The sequence below is a fragment of the Lepisma saccharinum genome, unplaced genomic scaffold (genome assembly GCF_977018435.1).
Source record: "Lepisma saccharinum unplaced genomic scaffold, izLepSacc3.1 HAP1_SCAFFOLD_64, whole genome shotgun sequence".
NCBI lineage: Eukaryota > Metazoa > Arthropoda > Insecta > Zygentoma > Lepismatidae > Lepisma > Lepisma saccharinum.
The window spans coordinates 1,290,750-1,309,089 of NW_028142911.1; the positions used below are offsets into that span (position 1 = coordinate 1,290,750).

The 18,340-nt window shown below is 39.0% G+C and overlaps 1 protein-coding gene across 1 annotated transcript; it reads left to right on the forward strand.

The window, feature by feature from the left end:
* Positions 1-13,138: 13,138 nt before the first annotated feature.
* On the forward strand, positions 13,139-13,672 carry LOC145982295 (uncharacterized). The gene has a single exon (XM_083115867.1). It carries the CDS (start codon positions 13,139-13,141, stop codon positions 13,670-13,672), a length of 534 nt encoding a protein of 177 aa, XP_082971993.1.
* The last annotated feature ends 4,668 nt before the right edge of the window (positions 13,673-18,340 follow it).

The following is an 18,340-nucleotide window of genomic DNA, read 5'->3' on the forward strand; positions in this document are numbered from 1 at the left end:
CATCGACTACAAAGCAACAATGTTAGGAAGTATGTGCATGGCCCCAAAAATACAAATTTAAAATCACTAATGAGACATGAACTCCCTTCACTGGTGTATATTTGAATATGCGAAAATGAGGTACTTTGAATAACCACAAAAAAGCTTGCAACGGTATAGAGAAGGGTCACAACTTCAAATTTTAGACGATTTTTCGTTAATCTGCAAAAGGCCAGGGCATTCGAATTCAAGGACGGAAAATATGAACAGCGAATGAATGCTTTAGAGTAGATGTGATATTTAAAGGAGGTGATAATTTTTTTTACTTTCTCAATTCAAACAAAAATTCATGAATATTATTATCATTGAATGGTTGGTTAGGTGCTCGGTTTATTTTGTTCCTCCGAACGATAGATGGAATGTATACAAGCCTGTGCCTCCTAAGTTTATCGCGGCTATGAGGATGAATCGCGAAATGAAACGAACTGGAAACTTTCAATATATATATATATTTTTTATAACATGCTTCACTAAGGAGGTCAAGTGACAAGTTGGATTGCTATCCTTTTTATAACTTGTTAATTTTATTACGAACGAAGAAAGAATGCATGGCACTTAATGCTGTAATGTTATTGATTAGATCATCGTTTATCTTGTCCGCATCGATTAATCTCCTTATGTTCTTCTTCTTCGTCTTGTCGTCGCGTCCATCTCTTCTGTTATCACAATCGAGACTTCTAGATTATCATTTCTTCTCCCTGAAATTTTAGAAATGTAATTTTTCATGATCATCCAGCGAACGCCTGAGACATTTCAGCAAAATGTCGATTATTCAATGGATGTTGTAAGGTTCCATGTTTTGTTTTTTTCACTATCTCTTGTTTGGTCGATTTTGAATTTGGGAGTTATTTTTTTTATTTTGCCTTTCGCGACATGTTCGACTAATCGTGACAATACGTTTCAACCTTTCTGCATAAACGTATTGTCACGATTAGTCGAACATGTCGCGAAAGGCAAAATAAAAAAAATAACTCCCAAATTCAAAATCGACCAAACAAGAGATAGTGAAAAAAACAAAACATGGAACCTTACAACATCCATTGAATAATCGACATTTTGCTGAAATGTCTCAGGCGTTCGCTGGATGATCATGAAAAATTACATTTCTAAAATTTCAGGGAGAAGAAATGATAATCTAGAAGTCTCGATTGTGATAACAGAAGAGATGGACGCGACGACAAGACGAAGAAGAAGAACATAAGGAGATTAATCGATGCGGACAAGATAAACGATGATCTAATCAATAACATTACAGCATTAAGTGCCATGCATTCTTTCTTCGTTCGTAATAAAATTAACAAGTTATAAAAAGGATAGCAATCCAACTTGTCATTTGACCTCCTTAGTGAAGCATGTTATAAAAATATATATATATATATTGAAAGTTTCCAGTTCGTTTCATTTCGCGATTCATCCTCATAGCCGCGATAAACTTAGGAGGCACAGGCTTGTATACATTCCATCTATCGTTCGGAGGAACAAAATAAACCGAGCACCTAACCAACCATTCAATGATAATAATATTCATGAATTTTTGTTTGAATTGAGAAAGTAAAAAAAATTATCACCTCCTTTAAATATCACATCTACTCTAAAGCATTCATTCGCTGTTCATATTTTCCGTCCTTGAATTCGAATGCCCTGGCCTTTTGCAGATTAACGAAAAATCGTCTAAAATTTGAAGTTGTGACCCTTCTCTATACCGTTGCAAGCTTTTTTGTGGTTATTCAAAGTACCTCATTTTCGCATATTCAAATATACACCAGTGAAGGGAGTTCATGTCTCATTAGTGATTTTAAATTTGTATTTTTGGGGCCATGCACATACTTCCTAACATTGTTGCTTTGTAGTCGATGAGTTGTGCGGGTACAGATGTGAAGTAGTTAATAAGACCCCACACAGACAAACCCCCCACCATTTCTTTCCGACATAGTTGTTGTTTTGTTACTAGAAAATTGTTATGATTACAGTATAGCTGTATCAGTATAGAATAACATAGTGCCATTTTCTGTTTCTGTTGCCAGCAAAAGCAAATCTGCAGGTCACAGGTTCGAGAAACAAGACATTTTTTAAATTCTCCTGCACATAATATGGACCACCTATAGCGATGATATAATATAGATAACATAACCCTACAGCTCTACAGCACCATGGCAGGCCTTGGCTTACCTACCGACTGCTGGTCTCCCTCCCACACTGTTCCGCCGTCACCTGTTATAGCGTGGAGGTCTCAGACCAGTGTTGGGGTGACGAGTGATCAGCCCGACGAACCCCCAGCCGTTATTGTAGGTCTTCTTGACCAGGTTACGCTCACTCACTCGGAGCTTCCCAATTTCCTCACGATGGTGGGTTGCCACCGGCCCTATACGTAGGCCGAATAAATTCCAACCAGAGCCGGATTCGAACCTACGCCGTCCCGCAGCGAACGATCTCAAGACGAGTGAACGCCTTAACCCGCTCAACTACGGAGGAGGACATATAATATAGATCGTATTAACAAATATACTTCAAAATTATGTAATAAGATTTTGGTTTAGTATTTAATCACAGCAGCAAAACAAACTCTCCATTCGCTTCACAACAGAAGTTAAGTGCATTTTGCATACATGAAGAAGCAGAAATTTACGCCCCGAGGTGTGCTGTTGGAAGACTATACAATAAGACGCGGCACCTCATTCTTTACAATAATAAGTAAGCAGTGGAGTAAAAAATCCTCTGTTTTATTTTGATGTAAAGAAAAGTTTTAGTCCATACATTGATCTGATCCCCCTTGTCCAAAATAATAATAATAATAATAATAATAATAAGCTCCGGTCTCATCTGGAGATTGCAACACTGATATGTCCGTCTATTCAGGAAAAAAACAAAAGTTTTAACATCCATGGACAATACCGTACAGCAGCTGTTGAGTCCCCCATATGTAAAGTTTCTTTTTTTTCCTCGTTAGCTGAACGCGAAGATGAGGATTGGAATATGCTCGAGACTCCCCGTTCATTCGGGTATAACATCTTTCCTTTCTAACACTCCATTTTTTTTCTGTAAGAGGGGGGCATTTCTTTAGATACCAGGAGCACCTGTCTGATGTGACCGCTCTCTGTTTCCAACTTCGCCACTGGACCGTTAACAAAAGCCAATTTCTACGTAATTCATAACCGTTAGTTGATATGTAAATATATTCAGCAATACTGAAAACTCACAGATGTGATGATGATTCAAGCAGATCACGATACAGCCGTATGCATGTAAAACTATTTTCGTCACACACAGGCAAAAAAGTAAAAAGTAACATTTCTCTCCTTCCCTCGCTTTTAGCCATCTTCAAATAAAATAGCATCCAGTATCCTTCTAGATAGGAGGTGAAACATGACTAGCGAAAGTAATGAAATCGAAGTGTGAATTATTTTGTTATGATCTCCCTCCCTTCTTCGCATGCATGTTTCATATCACGCTCGCTGACATTGAAATAAGCAAAAACAATTGCAAGACATCACAGGTTATAACCCATCGTAACTAGGTCTGTTTTTTTTTTAAAAAAAATAATAATCGTCAGTCCATATGACAATGCTTTTGTGACGTGCACACCCTTTTTTTTTTGGTTGTTGTCCGTGATGAAATTTTTTATCATTGATAGGCCGGGGATTGAGCTTCTAACTTTCCACATTTACAAACAATATCGTTTACAATAATACCTTCGCTAGAAAGCACAGTACAATAAATATCCTTTTTTATATATAAATATTTTAAGTTATGCAATAACTTTGGACAGCAGCTAATTATCATGGCATTATATTCGCGTCCATGTCTGAAACTAGTCTTTATACACACAGCCAACTCACTCATGCAATATAATATCTGATGTAATATAATACAAACAGCTGTGGAAGGTTGTCGACTCTTCGCGAAACAGGACGTACACGTCAGACTTGTGCAGAAGATAGGGTCGACCCCCTTGTAGATTTTGGTGATGTAGAGTACGTGTACGAAATTTGGAGGTCAAGGGTGGGCCAATTGTCAATTTCTTTTCGATAGGATCATCGTAGAGACATGCACTAGCATTGGCTCCTAACAAAATAAACATAGGTTATCATAGTTGAAGCAGCAGCATGATATTGACATTTCGTAGATGTAGTATGATTATTCCTTTATATTTCAATTTATTGATGAGGTAGATAATTATTTACTTTCCAAGTCCGGCATTAAAAATTGCAAATAACTCGAAAACGGTGAGATATTGCGCGAAAATAAATCGAAAAATCTCCCCCAAACACCACCCCTTGTCGATTTTGAGGATGTAGCGTATGTATGCCAAAGTTTGGTGGTCCTGAGTTCAAGGGTAAGGGATGTTTGCACACACCCTCCCAAAACTTTTAATCACTCGTAACTTCCGAACATGTAGCCATAGAGAGGTCTGGGGTTTAGTGTGTTGGTCGAGTCTCGGTATCCTCTGTCCTCCCATACCAAAAATTTAGTATAGGTCATCATCATAGAACCAAATTTTCATCAATCGAAAAAATTTTCCAAGTCCTGCACAGCCCGTTTACGTTTGTCGCAACTATCTTGAATTAACTAAGCGAGTCCAGATAGCATTAGCATTATTCTGCCTTCAGTTTCTTCACACTAACATCAATTCATATTAACAACTTGCGAGAGAACATCATGCATCTCATTTACAACAGAGCAATTTAATATCCTCGTCTAGTACGCTGCACTTCTTTGACATTAGATGCAGTGCAGGTGTATCCCGGTGTCAGGCTGGTGAAAGAAAATAACATTCAACCAAGTAGACGAATAGCAGTGTTCAAATTCAGAAGATTCAACAAATGCCTGTCCGCTGCTTTAAACGTTCATTTGATTAGTTAAGCACTCACCACGTGGTCATACACCACACCACATATTACACCTCTCCAGGACGTGGTGCAGACACCAAATACACTACGTGACACCAAATCAACGAGGTAGGATGCACCGTGTAACCAACTAGACGCGTGAGTGCAGTCAAAAAGTGCAGCAAACTAGTCTGAGCTATTGAATCAAAGTGATCACGTGGCATTCTCTTTGAATCTGACTTCACCCGCCCCCTCTTTTTTAATCCTTAATCACGACAATAATTGACCAACAGTATCATATTTGAGCAGGTCGCTTGTCACCTAAACACTACAGCTAACAGGTTGGCAAAATCTGACATGAAAGCAGATAATACGCTTAAGTCTTATTTATATATATAATTTTCACGGACGTACAATATTGTTAAGAGCGTTAGTTTTTGTAGAGCTCTCTTTTTCCATCTTTCCTCTATACAGTGACACAATTAGCTAACCTAGCATACGACATACCTTCCTAATTAATATGGATATTGTCACACATTCCTCTTATTTTATACTGTTGTAAATAGAAAAGATTATGTACGGTAAATATTTTGTACATTATAGGGAAAAAATGCAAAATATCCCCCAATTTTAATTCGATCCACCTCTGAATCGAATTTTTTACATATTTTCACGCCGCCATATGTTGTTCTATTTTGCTTCTTTTAGCTGTAGGTGGGCTGTCGGTTGTTTAACTCTTCCATCTCTCTCTCTCCTCTCTTTTTTTTTGTAAAAAGTTATGGCAAAAATACCAGTAGGTTAGCAACCTTGCTTTATGCACTGTAAGGCAAGCCTCAAGCAAGGTTGCCAGCTCCTTGCTTTAGGCTAGGCTAGACCTGGTTAGGTTAGGTTAGGTTAGGTTAGGTTAGAGTAGGTTAGGTTAGGTTAGGTTAGGTTAGAGTAGGTTAGGTTAGGTTAGGTTAGGTTAGGGTAGAGTAGGTTAGGTTAGGTTAGGTTAGAGTAGGTTAGGTTAGGTTAGGTTAGAGTAGGTTAGGTTAGGTTAGGTTAGGTTAGGTTAGAGTAGGTTAGGTTAGAGTAGGTTAGGTTAGGTTAAGTTAGGTTAGGTTAGGTTAGAGTAGGTTAGGTTAGGTTAGGTTAGAGTAGGTTAGGTTAGGTTAGGTTAGAGTAGGTTAGGTTAGGTTAGGTTAGAGTAGGTTAGGTTAGGTTAGAGTAGGTTAGGTTAGGTTAGGTTAGGTTAGGTTAGGTTAGGTTAGCCAGTGAAAGATCATATAGTAGAATTTTTGTAGAGTAGGTACGCAACACCGACGAGCCTCAAATGATGATTTCAAGCCTCAAATAATAATTTCGAGCCTCAAAAAAAGAACATCCAATAAAATTGCCAAATATAAAAAGGGGGCAATAAACCCCCCCCCCTCATAAAAGGCTACAGTAAAAACCCACAGTGTCGCCAACACTAGGCCCCCAACAGTATTGCCAGACATAAAAATACATGGACCCCTCAGGTCCTTTTATGAAAATTTACAGTGAAAAAGCTTTCATTTTTCATGATGTCAAGAGCATCTACCTCTAGCGCAGGTTGCTTGTTGCTGACTTACAGACTGATAAGAGCTTATGCAAGAGCACCCTGCTTGGCGAGCTGTAGAAGCCACAATTACCTAACCTATTTTTTTAAAAATATATTTGTAAAATCCATCTAATGTCTGAATTTAAAAAAAATATATATTATATTTGTTAACTGTTTAAGGAAAATTTTTGCAAAATACCCCGACAACGTTTCAGCTACTAGGACCTCATTACCATGAGCCTAATCCTAGTAAGCCACATACACACCTGTTCTTCGTATCGCATATACTAGTAAGTCAGATGACATACTGGGAGAATCACATTTCCCCCAATAATCCCACCACAACAAACGTCGCACATGCTAGAAGAAACAGGATCAGGATATTTTATGCTAAATTTACGGCTGCCTGTATGCAGTTATAGGCAAATCATTAAAAGAGCGCTCTAATATACAATGATTTCTCCTACCATGTACCCTAACATACAATTTAACATAACAAGTAAAATTTCGATTCGTCTATATATACCCAACAAAACAAAACTCAAAAACTGTCATACGCGAGAGCTAATATTTTGCAACAACTGTAATTACCCAACACTAGCAACAAGAACAAAAAAAAATATCAATTATTTGTATAATATTAATTAGTAACTTTAGATAATATTAATTATTAGTTTTCAGTTGTAATTTAATTTTAAAAAACAATTAATAACATGTTAGGTGATGATAACCAAGTGCAAAAAGCATTGCATTTTTTTTTACACACAAACAAAACACCACATAGTTCACAAAACCTCTAACAGATGGCAGATAGTTACATGGTTCTAGTTAGGATGATTTTTGGGTTGTTGGATTGGGGTTGAAGAAGACTATTTGTTGTAGTGACCACAGTATTGTTTTTTTTTTTGTGTGTGTGTTTTCTGTTCTCTTACGAGAATTAATATAGGTTGTCATAGAACCCTCCAATTCATGACTTAGGAAAAATCTGTTTGGTGATTCATCACGTACACCTATATGTGAGAAAAAGTATGAATAGTGGTAGTGTTGCCAGATGTAAACAGAGGGCAATAGACCCCCCTCATAAAAAGCTACAGTGCCCCCACAGTGTCGCCAACACTAGGCCCCCAACAGTATTGCCAGACATAAAAAATACATGGACCCCTCAGGTCCTTTGATGAAAATTTACAGTGAAAAACCCCAGTAGGTTAACAACACTGTCAAAAAATCTACGGTAGTGTTGCCAGATGTAAACAGAAAGCAATAAACCCCCCCCTCATAAAAGGCTACAGTGCCCCCACAGTATCACCAACTCTGCCCCTCAAAATGTACATCATAAAAGGCTACAACGAGCGCCACAACCTTGGTGATTTTTTCGGGTAAGGAGTTGACAACACTGCGCCATCAAGTGGAGATCATGCCTTACGAGAGAAATTCATTAAGGCGATCGAGCCTCACTTCCGGTTTGTGAACTCTCAAGCAAAATTGCCGGTTCCTTGCTTTTTAGGTTAGGTTAGACCAAAAACCTTGGTGATTTTTTCGAATAAGCCGTTGGCGACACCGCGAGCCTCACCGAGCCTCAATTCACGGTTCAGTACCGGGCCACTTGTACTACTTACAAAGCGAGGGAAATTTCCTCGTCCCTGCATTGTCGTGCTTAAGGTCATACTTGTGGTAACACCGAACGCGGAGTGTCAGTGTTTTGTCAGTGACTTTTGAACATTTCTCACTCCCGAACTCTCAAGCAACGCAAGGAACATTAATCGGTCGAAAAGCATTATCCATTATTGTTGACACGTTGAGTTATTTTTAGACTAGCATTGTTTTTCGTTTCATGCAAAGGAAGACTTTTATTATTGTTTCATTACGAAAAGCAAGATTTAGCGTACGGAAATGAATTGTTGATTGTTAAATATCGTATATTTTCAAGTTACATAGAAGTACGGACAAACCATCACCATAGAAACAAGAGATCCGCTGCTCGAGCATTCTTCAGCACAGAATAGACGGCGACCAGCAATGTTATAGCCTAACGAATGCACAGATGCACATATAATGCTAGAATGGTAAGTACGCGCATTGTTTTGTTCATAGTACCTCATTCTCTACTATATTTTCTAAACAAATAAATTAGTCTTTCCGACCTTGAGGCATGGCAGACTTATCACATCTTCTGAAGCAACGTACTGCCTACAGAGGAAAAATAACAAGATTGCAATCATATGTTAGCAATGTTGACCCCGAGGCGCCTAGCATTCAGCAAATTAAGTTTCGGCTGGAGCAACTGAACACATTGTGGCCCAAGCTAGAACAAATTCAGGATAGTATTGAATTTGAGGCCACAGATGATGAACACACGGCGGTTCGAGAGATAATCTAACACATATATTTCGATCTTAAGGCACAAATGTTAGCATTCATTGAGAAAAGGCAAGTGAACTCAGATGTGATTGAAAATGAACACAGAGCTTCGTGTAATTCCAAAGTCAAGGTGTCGTTAATTGAGCTTCCACATTTCAATGGGAACTGGGTATACAGAATGGGTGCCATTCAAGGACACCTTTTTCTCACTTATACATAACAATCCTTACATATAGGATTTTCAGAAATATCAGTATTTGAGCGTCACTTTAAAGGGTGAAGCATTGCAAATCATTCAAAGCATAACCATCAGAGGATCCAACTACGCTGATGCGTGGAAATAGCTTCAAGGACGATTTGATAACAAACGTCTCATCGCTGCTTCACATGTCATTGACATTTTGCATATAAATCCAGTAGTGAAAGAGAACGCAGGAGAGTTGCGAACGTTCACAAACACAGCTATCAGTTCCATCTCAGCTTAAAAAAATAATAACAGGAGATAGCTCACTATCAGACATAGTGTTAGTTCAGCATCTAACTTCTCAGCTTGATGCCACTACGCGTAATGCGTTTGAGTTAGAAATAAACAATTCTGAATTTACAACTCTTGACAATTTGTTTCAATTTCTAGAGCACAGAACCAAGGCTCTAGAGAAATTCAAATCAATTTGCAATGAAAAATCAGCATTCAAACAGTTTAGTGGCAACATCAAACAGATTGGCCACAAACCAACACATCCATCTCCTTCAAAGTCTAACATTTCTACTGTATCTCCTTCATGTTCTGCAATCAAATCACCAATCTTCTCAGTGCAAGAAAGGATCGTGCAAACGCTGTGATGATAAACACAACACACTTCTTCATGAAGATAAGGACAGTGGAGAACGCCAAGCGCAGAATCAGCACAATCAACCCACAAGCATATCGACTGCAGGAGGTGATACTCTTTTTCAGGATAATGATGTCCAGACTAGGGCAACATATTGTTCATTCAAGAAAAGATAAATTTCTCAAATTCTCCGTGCCACAGCCGTTATAAGAATAAAGAACGCATACGACGATTGGCTCCCATGTCGTGCACTTTTGGACGGGGCTTCGCAAAGTAATATTATGACCGAGCATTTAGCCAAACAGCTACGAACAAAGAAACAATAACACCGAATACCTATCCAAGCGATAAATGAAGCATCAGTTCAACCTTTTCATGCTGTGGATACTCAGATGAAATCCAGCATAAGTGGATTTACCATGAGCATATCCTGTTCCCTTGTGCCAAACATCACAGGTTCGTTGCCAACGCAGAACATTGAGACTTCCACGTGGGGAATTCCGAATGACATACGTTTAGCAGATCCTAATTTCCAAACGCCAGGCAACATTGATCTTCTTTTGGCTGTGGACGTGTTTTATACAGTCATCAAACCCTAGAAGCTTTCGAGAACAGGAAACTATCCAGTGTTGCAAAATACAGAATTTGGGTGGATCGTTGCAGGATGGATTCCTAACAGACCATCTCCCAACGGATTATCAAAGTCATTTTTTGTTCGTACAGAAGATACAGTGAACTTCCATTTACAGCGTTTCTGGCAGTTGGAGGAACTCTATGACAAGTTGCCTTCGCCAGAAAAAATCGCTTGTGAAAAGAACTTTCAGGAAACTTCATCTCGTGATAGAGAAGGTCGTTCGTTTCACAGTCAAGTTACCCTTAGAGAAGAACAGATCAGTTCTTGGGAACTCTCTGCAAACAGCTACGTCACGATTTAACCAGCTAGAAAGAAAACTTGATCGGAACATGGAATTGAAGAGAGAGTATACAGAATTCATGGTAGAATACCAACAACTCAAACACATGAAACCAATTGGAACATTGGAAGATGCATCCAGAGACAAGGAAACAAGATACTATATTCCACATCACTGCGTAATCAAATAATCAAGCAGTACTTGGCATTTGGGAGTGGTTTTTGATGCCAGTTCACCAACAACTTCAGGAGAATCATTGAACAGTATTCAGATGATTGGTCTTACGATACAAGATGAATTGTTTTCGATCTTGCTCCAATTTCGTACTAACAAGATAGCATTGTGAGCAGACACGGTTAAAATGTACAGACAAGTAAACGTGCATTCGGAACACAAACCACTTCAATGCATTTTATGAAGAGCATCACGTGATGATCCGATCCATCTTTACAGTTTGAACACCGTCATTTACGGACTAACTTCAAGCTCATTCTTAGCTACAAGGTGCCTCAAACAGTTGGCAGAAGATGAATCATCAAATTTCACAGAAGCCGCTCATGCCTTGTCACATGATTTCTACGTCGACGATTTTCTGGGAGGAAATCAATGCATTGAAGATGAAATCAAGCTACATAAAAGTCTCACCGAATTACTCCAGAAGGGAGTTGTAAATTGTGCTCTAATAGGAAGACTGTGCTACAATCAATTCCCGAAGAATTGAAGGCAGTAAAGGATCTGGTGCAATTCGTCACAGAAGGCACGAAGACACTAGGCATTTCATGGCGCCCATCCACAGACAAGTTTATTATGGACAGCAAGGTCGCCACAACAGTGGTTGTAGGCTCGTTGAAAATCTTCACATAGCGCCAAGTTGCCAGCATAATCACACAAGCGGTCGATCCATTCGGACGTATTTCACAAGTTGTAATCACATACAGGTCATTTTTGCAGCAGTTAGGGCTCCACAATCTAGGATGAGATGACCCACTTCCTGAAGATTTACAGAAAACATGGCGTCATCGTTATTAGCATGTCACATATATTAACGAAGTACAAATACCAAGATTTGTTCTAGCTTCAGGAGACATACGCATCGTTCAAATTCACGGTTTCTCTGTTGAATCAGAAAGAAACTACGGCAGTGCTCCCTTTGTAAGGTCAATTGATTCAGATGGTCATATAAGTGTGAACTTATTATGTTCAAAGTCGAAAGTGGCTCCAGTGAAGAGAATCACTCTTCCGCGTTTGGAACTTTGTGCGGCAGTTCTACTAACCAAACTGGTACGTAAAGCATTGCCACACTGAGCCTAAGCATAGAAAGCATTCATATATGGACAGATTCCAAAATCGTCCTAGCTTCGCTGGCGTCACCAGCCAGTAAATGGAAACTTGTGTTGCCAACCGCGTGGCAATTGTACAGGAACTTACAAAAGTCAGAGATTGGAAATATGATTCATCGAAGGACAATCCTGCAGATCTGATATAAAGACGAATCAATGCTAAAGCAATCACATCACTTGAGATTTGGTGGCATGGACCCAGCTGGCTTCAAGAAAACGAGGCACATTGGCCATCCTCAAATTTAACATTCATTCCAGAAGACAACATAATTCCAGAGCAACGTATGGTAGCAATTATCACATTAGTTGCTCATTTGACAGCTACAGAAGAAATCATAACCAGATTCTAAAGGTTATCACGGCTACTCAGAGTAGTGGCACTTTGCAAGAGATTCATCAAGAATTGTAGAAATTCAAGTAACTAAAGGACTCAAGCTCTAATCACTTTTGAAATTCAAGACGCCACATTTTCCTGTATCAAAATAACAGAACGTGCATTTTTCTATCAAGATATCAATGATTTGGCTGACAGGCAGCAAGTATCTAATTAAAGCATTTTAAAGAATCTTCATCCATTTCTCGACAATGAACAAGTAATTCGTGTCGGAGGAAGATTTCAAAACAGTGAACTGAATTTTCAAAGCAAACATTTGATTATTATTCTTCTGAAGAGTTATTTCATGCATGTTATGCATGCTGCTCCACAGCTTCTCATATCATCACTTCTTGAGAATACTGGATACCTCGCATACGCCAAGTGGTCAAGGAAATCATTCACCAATGCAACGTGTTTTTTCGTTTGAAGGCTTCAGCTGCTCAACAACTGATGGGGCAGTTACCCTCCAGTAGAGTAAGACCCAGCAAAGCATTCCATCACATAGGCGTTGATTACGCAGGACCGTACCACATTAAGGTTGGATCCGAAAGAAGCAGGTCAACAACAAAATGCTACGTTGCAGTTTTCACTTGTCTTGCCTCAAGGTCAATTCATCTCGAGATTGTTACGGACTTAACATCACAAGCCTTCATCACAGCTCTACTACACTTCACGGCGAGAAGAGGAAAGCGTCCAAGCATTTTTAGTAACAACGCAACAACCTTTCATGGGGCTAAAAATTAACTTCAAGAATTGCGTAAACTATTTCAATCACAAGAGTTCAACAAGGACATCAACAGATTTGCAGCAGAAGATAATTTAAAATGGAAATATTCTCCACCACGCAGTCCATCATTTGGCGAAATTTTCGAAAGTGTAGTTAAGTCAATGAAATACCAACTTCGCAGGGTACCAGGAAATGCAATGCTAACATGCGAAGAGCTTGTGAGTCTGCTATGGCAAATAGAGGCCTGCCTCAACTCCAGTCCTCTTTCCACACTACCTGATTCTCATGATGAATTGAATTACATTACCCCTGGTCATTTTCTTATTGTGGGTCCCCTCACATCATTTCCCGAACCAAACATTTCAGATCTGGCCGCCAACAGATTGTCCAGATGGCAACGTATACAGCAGCTCCAGCAGCAGGTATGGAGGAAATGGTCTCAGGACTACCTACACAGTCTGCAGCAGCGTCAGAAATGGATAGCGGTTCAATTCAATCTGAAACCTGGTACACTGGTGCTACTGAAAGACGACAATCGTCCACCACTCTCGTGGAGAGTTGGCATCATCCATGAAGTGTTTCCAGGAGAGGACAGACTAGTGCGCGTAGCCACAGTTCGTACTAGGATTGGACCCTACAAAAGAGCTTTAAGTAAAATTGTGCCTATGCCACACTGGGAGCAAGATGATCCATGATTTAAAGTATCCCCTAGTGTTAAGTTGGATGTGAACATTCCCACGGGGGGAGTATGTTGGAGATTTATCTATAAAACTAACCACATTTATTCTTTCTTTATGTCTTCATATAGCTTCAATTGTTTATTTGTGTATATCAAATGCCATAAGAAACCTGCACTCCAATTGGCTAATTCATTCTGACCGCATTGTCTTGTTACTGCCATATCTTTGTACTCTACAGTTCCAGTGTGCGCGGAAATGCTACTCGGGCAACAACTGGAAACCGTCGCGGAGAGTTACGGATATCGTAAGCCTAACGTGGCTATGTTTTTAGTGGTGTGTTATCCTGACACCAGCTGGAAACTTTGTGTAAAACAGTTTTCCCTAGACAGGAGTGCAGGGGAGTGTGATTTCGTGTTGTGTGTATACATTATAATGCATGGTTATGGTTATCAGTGTGTACCTGTATTTTTCTTTACAACTCCCAAGAAGATTGCGGTGAACTTTGCCCTATAATTGACACATTCCATTCCAGAGAGGTGTAAGTAGTAACCTACAATTTTGCTTACATTTAAATCCTGCCCACTAGGATCATCAATCATAAATAGTCCTGCCGGACCGGATTTATCGTTCATAAAAATGGTCCTAAACGGACCGGATTTCGCAACAAACTGGTACGTTTGATATAATATATAAACTACTGTTTTTATCGTTGTTCCTTGCGTCGTAGGAGATTATGAAAAATATTCTTAACTGGTAAATTTTAGTTTCTAATAGCCTGAAAATTTGGGGAGCAATTTATCGCCAAAAACTCGTTGTCCTCGCCAAGTTACACCTGGGACTTTCAAACCTAAAGTAAGGGACTTGATAGCGCAAGGAGGCTGCTCAAAGCAAGTTGGGAAAACTTTCACGAGACTGAAGAAAACATGTTTCAGGCACATCTGCCAGTGACCGCGACCATTCATTCCTCACTCCCCCCTCCTTCCCTTCCCTTCTCTTCCGTTACCAAGTACATCGTAAAACCCGGGAAGCAAGGCGCTGTAGCCGCGGGGCAAATATGCCGAAAGGATGAGGTTCATTGCACCAATTTCGAACACCATCTTTATCACGCACTGTATTTCATCTTCTCACGTAAGCGCAGAATGCTTTCGTGGTTACAGACACTTGATAGTTTACATCTCTCAGCATAAGTACAATCTATCCCGGTTTCGATTCCTGGTGGAGGCACATAGTGGTTCGGATCTCACTTTAAACTGTAGGTCCAGTCCGGATTAGCCTTACTGTGCATAAAGTGGACTTAAAACTTCAAATCACCCAACTATAAGTACACTCTAACAAGGAAAACATTTATCGTGGCCTGGCCTCAGAAGACGAAATAGGGAACTAGACTAAGAAGGGGTTTTAATTTGTGCGATAAGCGAGACCAGTTGCTGAAAGTGGATAGCGAAGAAGGGCCGTCTGATACTGACAGAGGGTAAATTCTAAGACAGCGATGCCAACGCCTCCCTTGATTTTTTCTACTATTGTTAGGAAATGGACTAACGACACTTTCGAAATTTCAATTCTTTTCAACAGGCGAGTCTTAACGACTCTAGTTTTTACTTTAAAAGTATTAGTTTAAACAGAGGAAGATGAAGATTTAGCATATATCCAGTGGCGGTCCCTCCATGGAACAGAGGGAACAGGCTGTTCCCTACTACTTACTGCGCTTTTGGGCTATTTAAATTATTTATATTAACATAATAAGAACACTTTTCTCTCGAAATCAACGTTTCCAAAAGTAACACTGAAGAAAATCTTTCACCGTGGCTGGACGTTTGTTGACGTCATCTACCCCCAACGCATCATGGTTCTCACCCCATGCTCTACCATGGTCTCTTAGTATCATGCCCTCTACTGTCTGAAGCCGAGTATTTCCGACCACGCGCGAAGCTAAACGATCCCCACGGCACCACGGAAGCTGAACACTCTAGCTGTTCCCTAATAGAGATATTGCGGATTCGCTTTTCTTCCAGTTTTTGCTATGTGCTGAAGTTTAATCGCGTCACAAGTGATACATTTGAGTGTAGAAAGTCTATAACTTCCTAATCTCGTTGAGAACTTGCGTCTGACATTCATAACGAACTGGAAAATCTTCTACAGTCTAAGCTTCTGCTAAATGCCTTGGCTAAACGCAGGAAATAGCTTCCGAGGGAACAGCTCACATCCACCTGTTCCACCAACCCAGAGACCAAAGTTTCAAGGCACGCAGTGGCAGGACAAGAAGGGAATGTAGCGAGTGTTGTATGATCGACCGGCTGAGGACGAAAGCCTTTAGTTCATTCAACTTTGCAGAAAATACAACAAACCAACACATATTCTAACTGAATTAAAAACTAAAACGAAATCATACACAGAGCATTTTCAAACGAGTTACTACAACTCCGTAAATTATTAACTGAATATTCTTCCAGTGGCAAATTATATTGTTGCCCTTGTTTAATCCTGAGAAGGGAGTCTGGAACAGGTCGGGTTTTGTCACATTAACAACTTCTACTAACAGGGTGGCTACTCACCGGGAATTTCTTGAATTCCGGGAATTATGCGTGAATTATTGGCTCCGGGAATTGTGCGTGAATTCTGCTTGAAATTTTCTCTGTAGACATGAAATATTGCAACTTTTTAAAATCCCAATTCCATTGAATTTATACATATTTATTAATGACCTGAAACAAGTTTTTCACAGTTTAGGTTTTATTTGTATTGAGGAAGGTAAATAAAGCTGCGTGGAAAATAAAACAGAATTCTCTCAATCCATTTGCTTTGTTAGTGTTCTTTGAAGAACAATCCATCTGATAGACTGAAGATTATTGCAAGATAAAATATCTTGAAGTTGATTAGGTAAATTTAAAATTCTTATAGAATTAACAATTTTTCGTAGATTACTATTTCCCGTAACATATGTGACTTGTGTTTGTAGATGTATTTATAGTCCCGAGTAGCAGTGGCGTGCCCAGGATTTTTGTAAGGGAGGGGTTACATATACTTTTTCTCGGTAGTCCGCCCTCATTTTGTCATATTTTCCTACCATTGACGTTCTTTTTTTAGGAATATTGGGCCAAAGTGGGGGTATAGCCCCTACCAACCCCCCCTTGTGCACGCCACTGCCGAGTAGCTATTTGAAATGACAAATGTAAACTCCGCACCTTAAATTATATATATGTACCGTCCAAGTCAATTAGAATTATTGGATTCATTGGAATCGCACAAACCATATATTGTTAATATAAGTATTTGTTTGTGTGTATGTGTGTGGGTGGTGAGAGACTGTAAAACCTTAGTTTGAAATAGAGAAAACATCTGCTTGAATTTTTGTAAAGTTCGCTTTGAAAACCGGGAATTATACTTGAATTTTACTATGGTCCTACAGTAGCCACCCTGACTAATCTAGCGAACGTCATGAAAAACTCAACCATCTGTGTGCCATTATTGGATTGAGAAAGTTTGAATTACAAGAATACTCAACTCTATGAAAAAACGTCAACTTAATCTACGAATAAAGAGATGAAACAGGTCACGACAAAATATTATTTTCTTTCTCTGATGACTCATAAATTTATATTATCAAATTTTTCTTTGTTGCGCATCAACAGTTTTATTTTTAATGTTTTCTTTATATTATATCACATTTGCTTTAAAATTATTATTGTCATATAATTTTAACGTGCCTCATGTTTGTCACTTCTGACATTTCAATAAGGGTTGAATTTTACTTGATCTATTGTATTATATTAAGACACCCATGCGATGGAGAGCAAGTGCGGTGACCTGTTCCCCTGCCTGATTTATCACCGCACGCCACTGCATATATCCTTAAATGACTATACGTTTGGCATGCCACATTGAAAATATCTAATCGGACGGGGAAATTTCAAGTGGCATAATATCGTTTGGAGTACCCGCCTCGTCACTCTATTGTATTTTGTGTTTCTTTTTTTTATTTTTGTTTATTGGCAACCTTCTCTAAAAGGAGATAATTTCTCTATTGAAGTAAATAAAATATAAATAAATATATAAAATAGTTCTTGAAAACTAAAAACTGATCCAGATTTCGACATATAACGGGTTGTGTAGGACCGCTGTGCCAAGATTGTTTAACCGATTGGGAGGTGTATAGAAATAGAGAACTAAAATTAATAAAACGCTGTAAATGCACAATAATTCAAACACCGTTTTCCACGTTAAACTTTGAAATGTGCCATGTTTTATAATGTGGTAAACGTGAAATGTGGCTGGTAGCCTTCTAAGTAGTTCAAAAGGAGTGTAAAGGGTTACTAGTGTGCACGTTCTTAAGGGCTGGTGTGAGGAACAATGCGATTTTCCAACTATCCCGCTTTTGGCACTTACAACTTTAACCACTTTTAGCCCTCAATTGTATACTTGAATGTATTTTTACTCGTTCAATTTCCTTTGGCAATCAGTTTCAATTTTTTTTTTTAAATTTTTACATCTACGCTGACAACCAAGGAAGGCAATATTGAAAATTCAAAGAAAGACTAGAGTTAACGTTCTTAGTGAACAAATGATGTACGAGTATTGGAGATATTTTATGACCATTTATTTGGTAAATAGGGAATTTACGTGAGAAATAAAAGTAATTAAAATTAATAAAATTCGGAATGACTGTATCTTCTAATTAGTGACAAT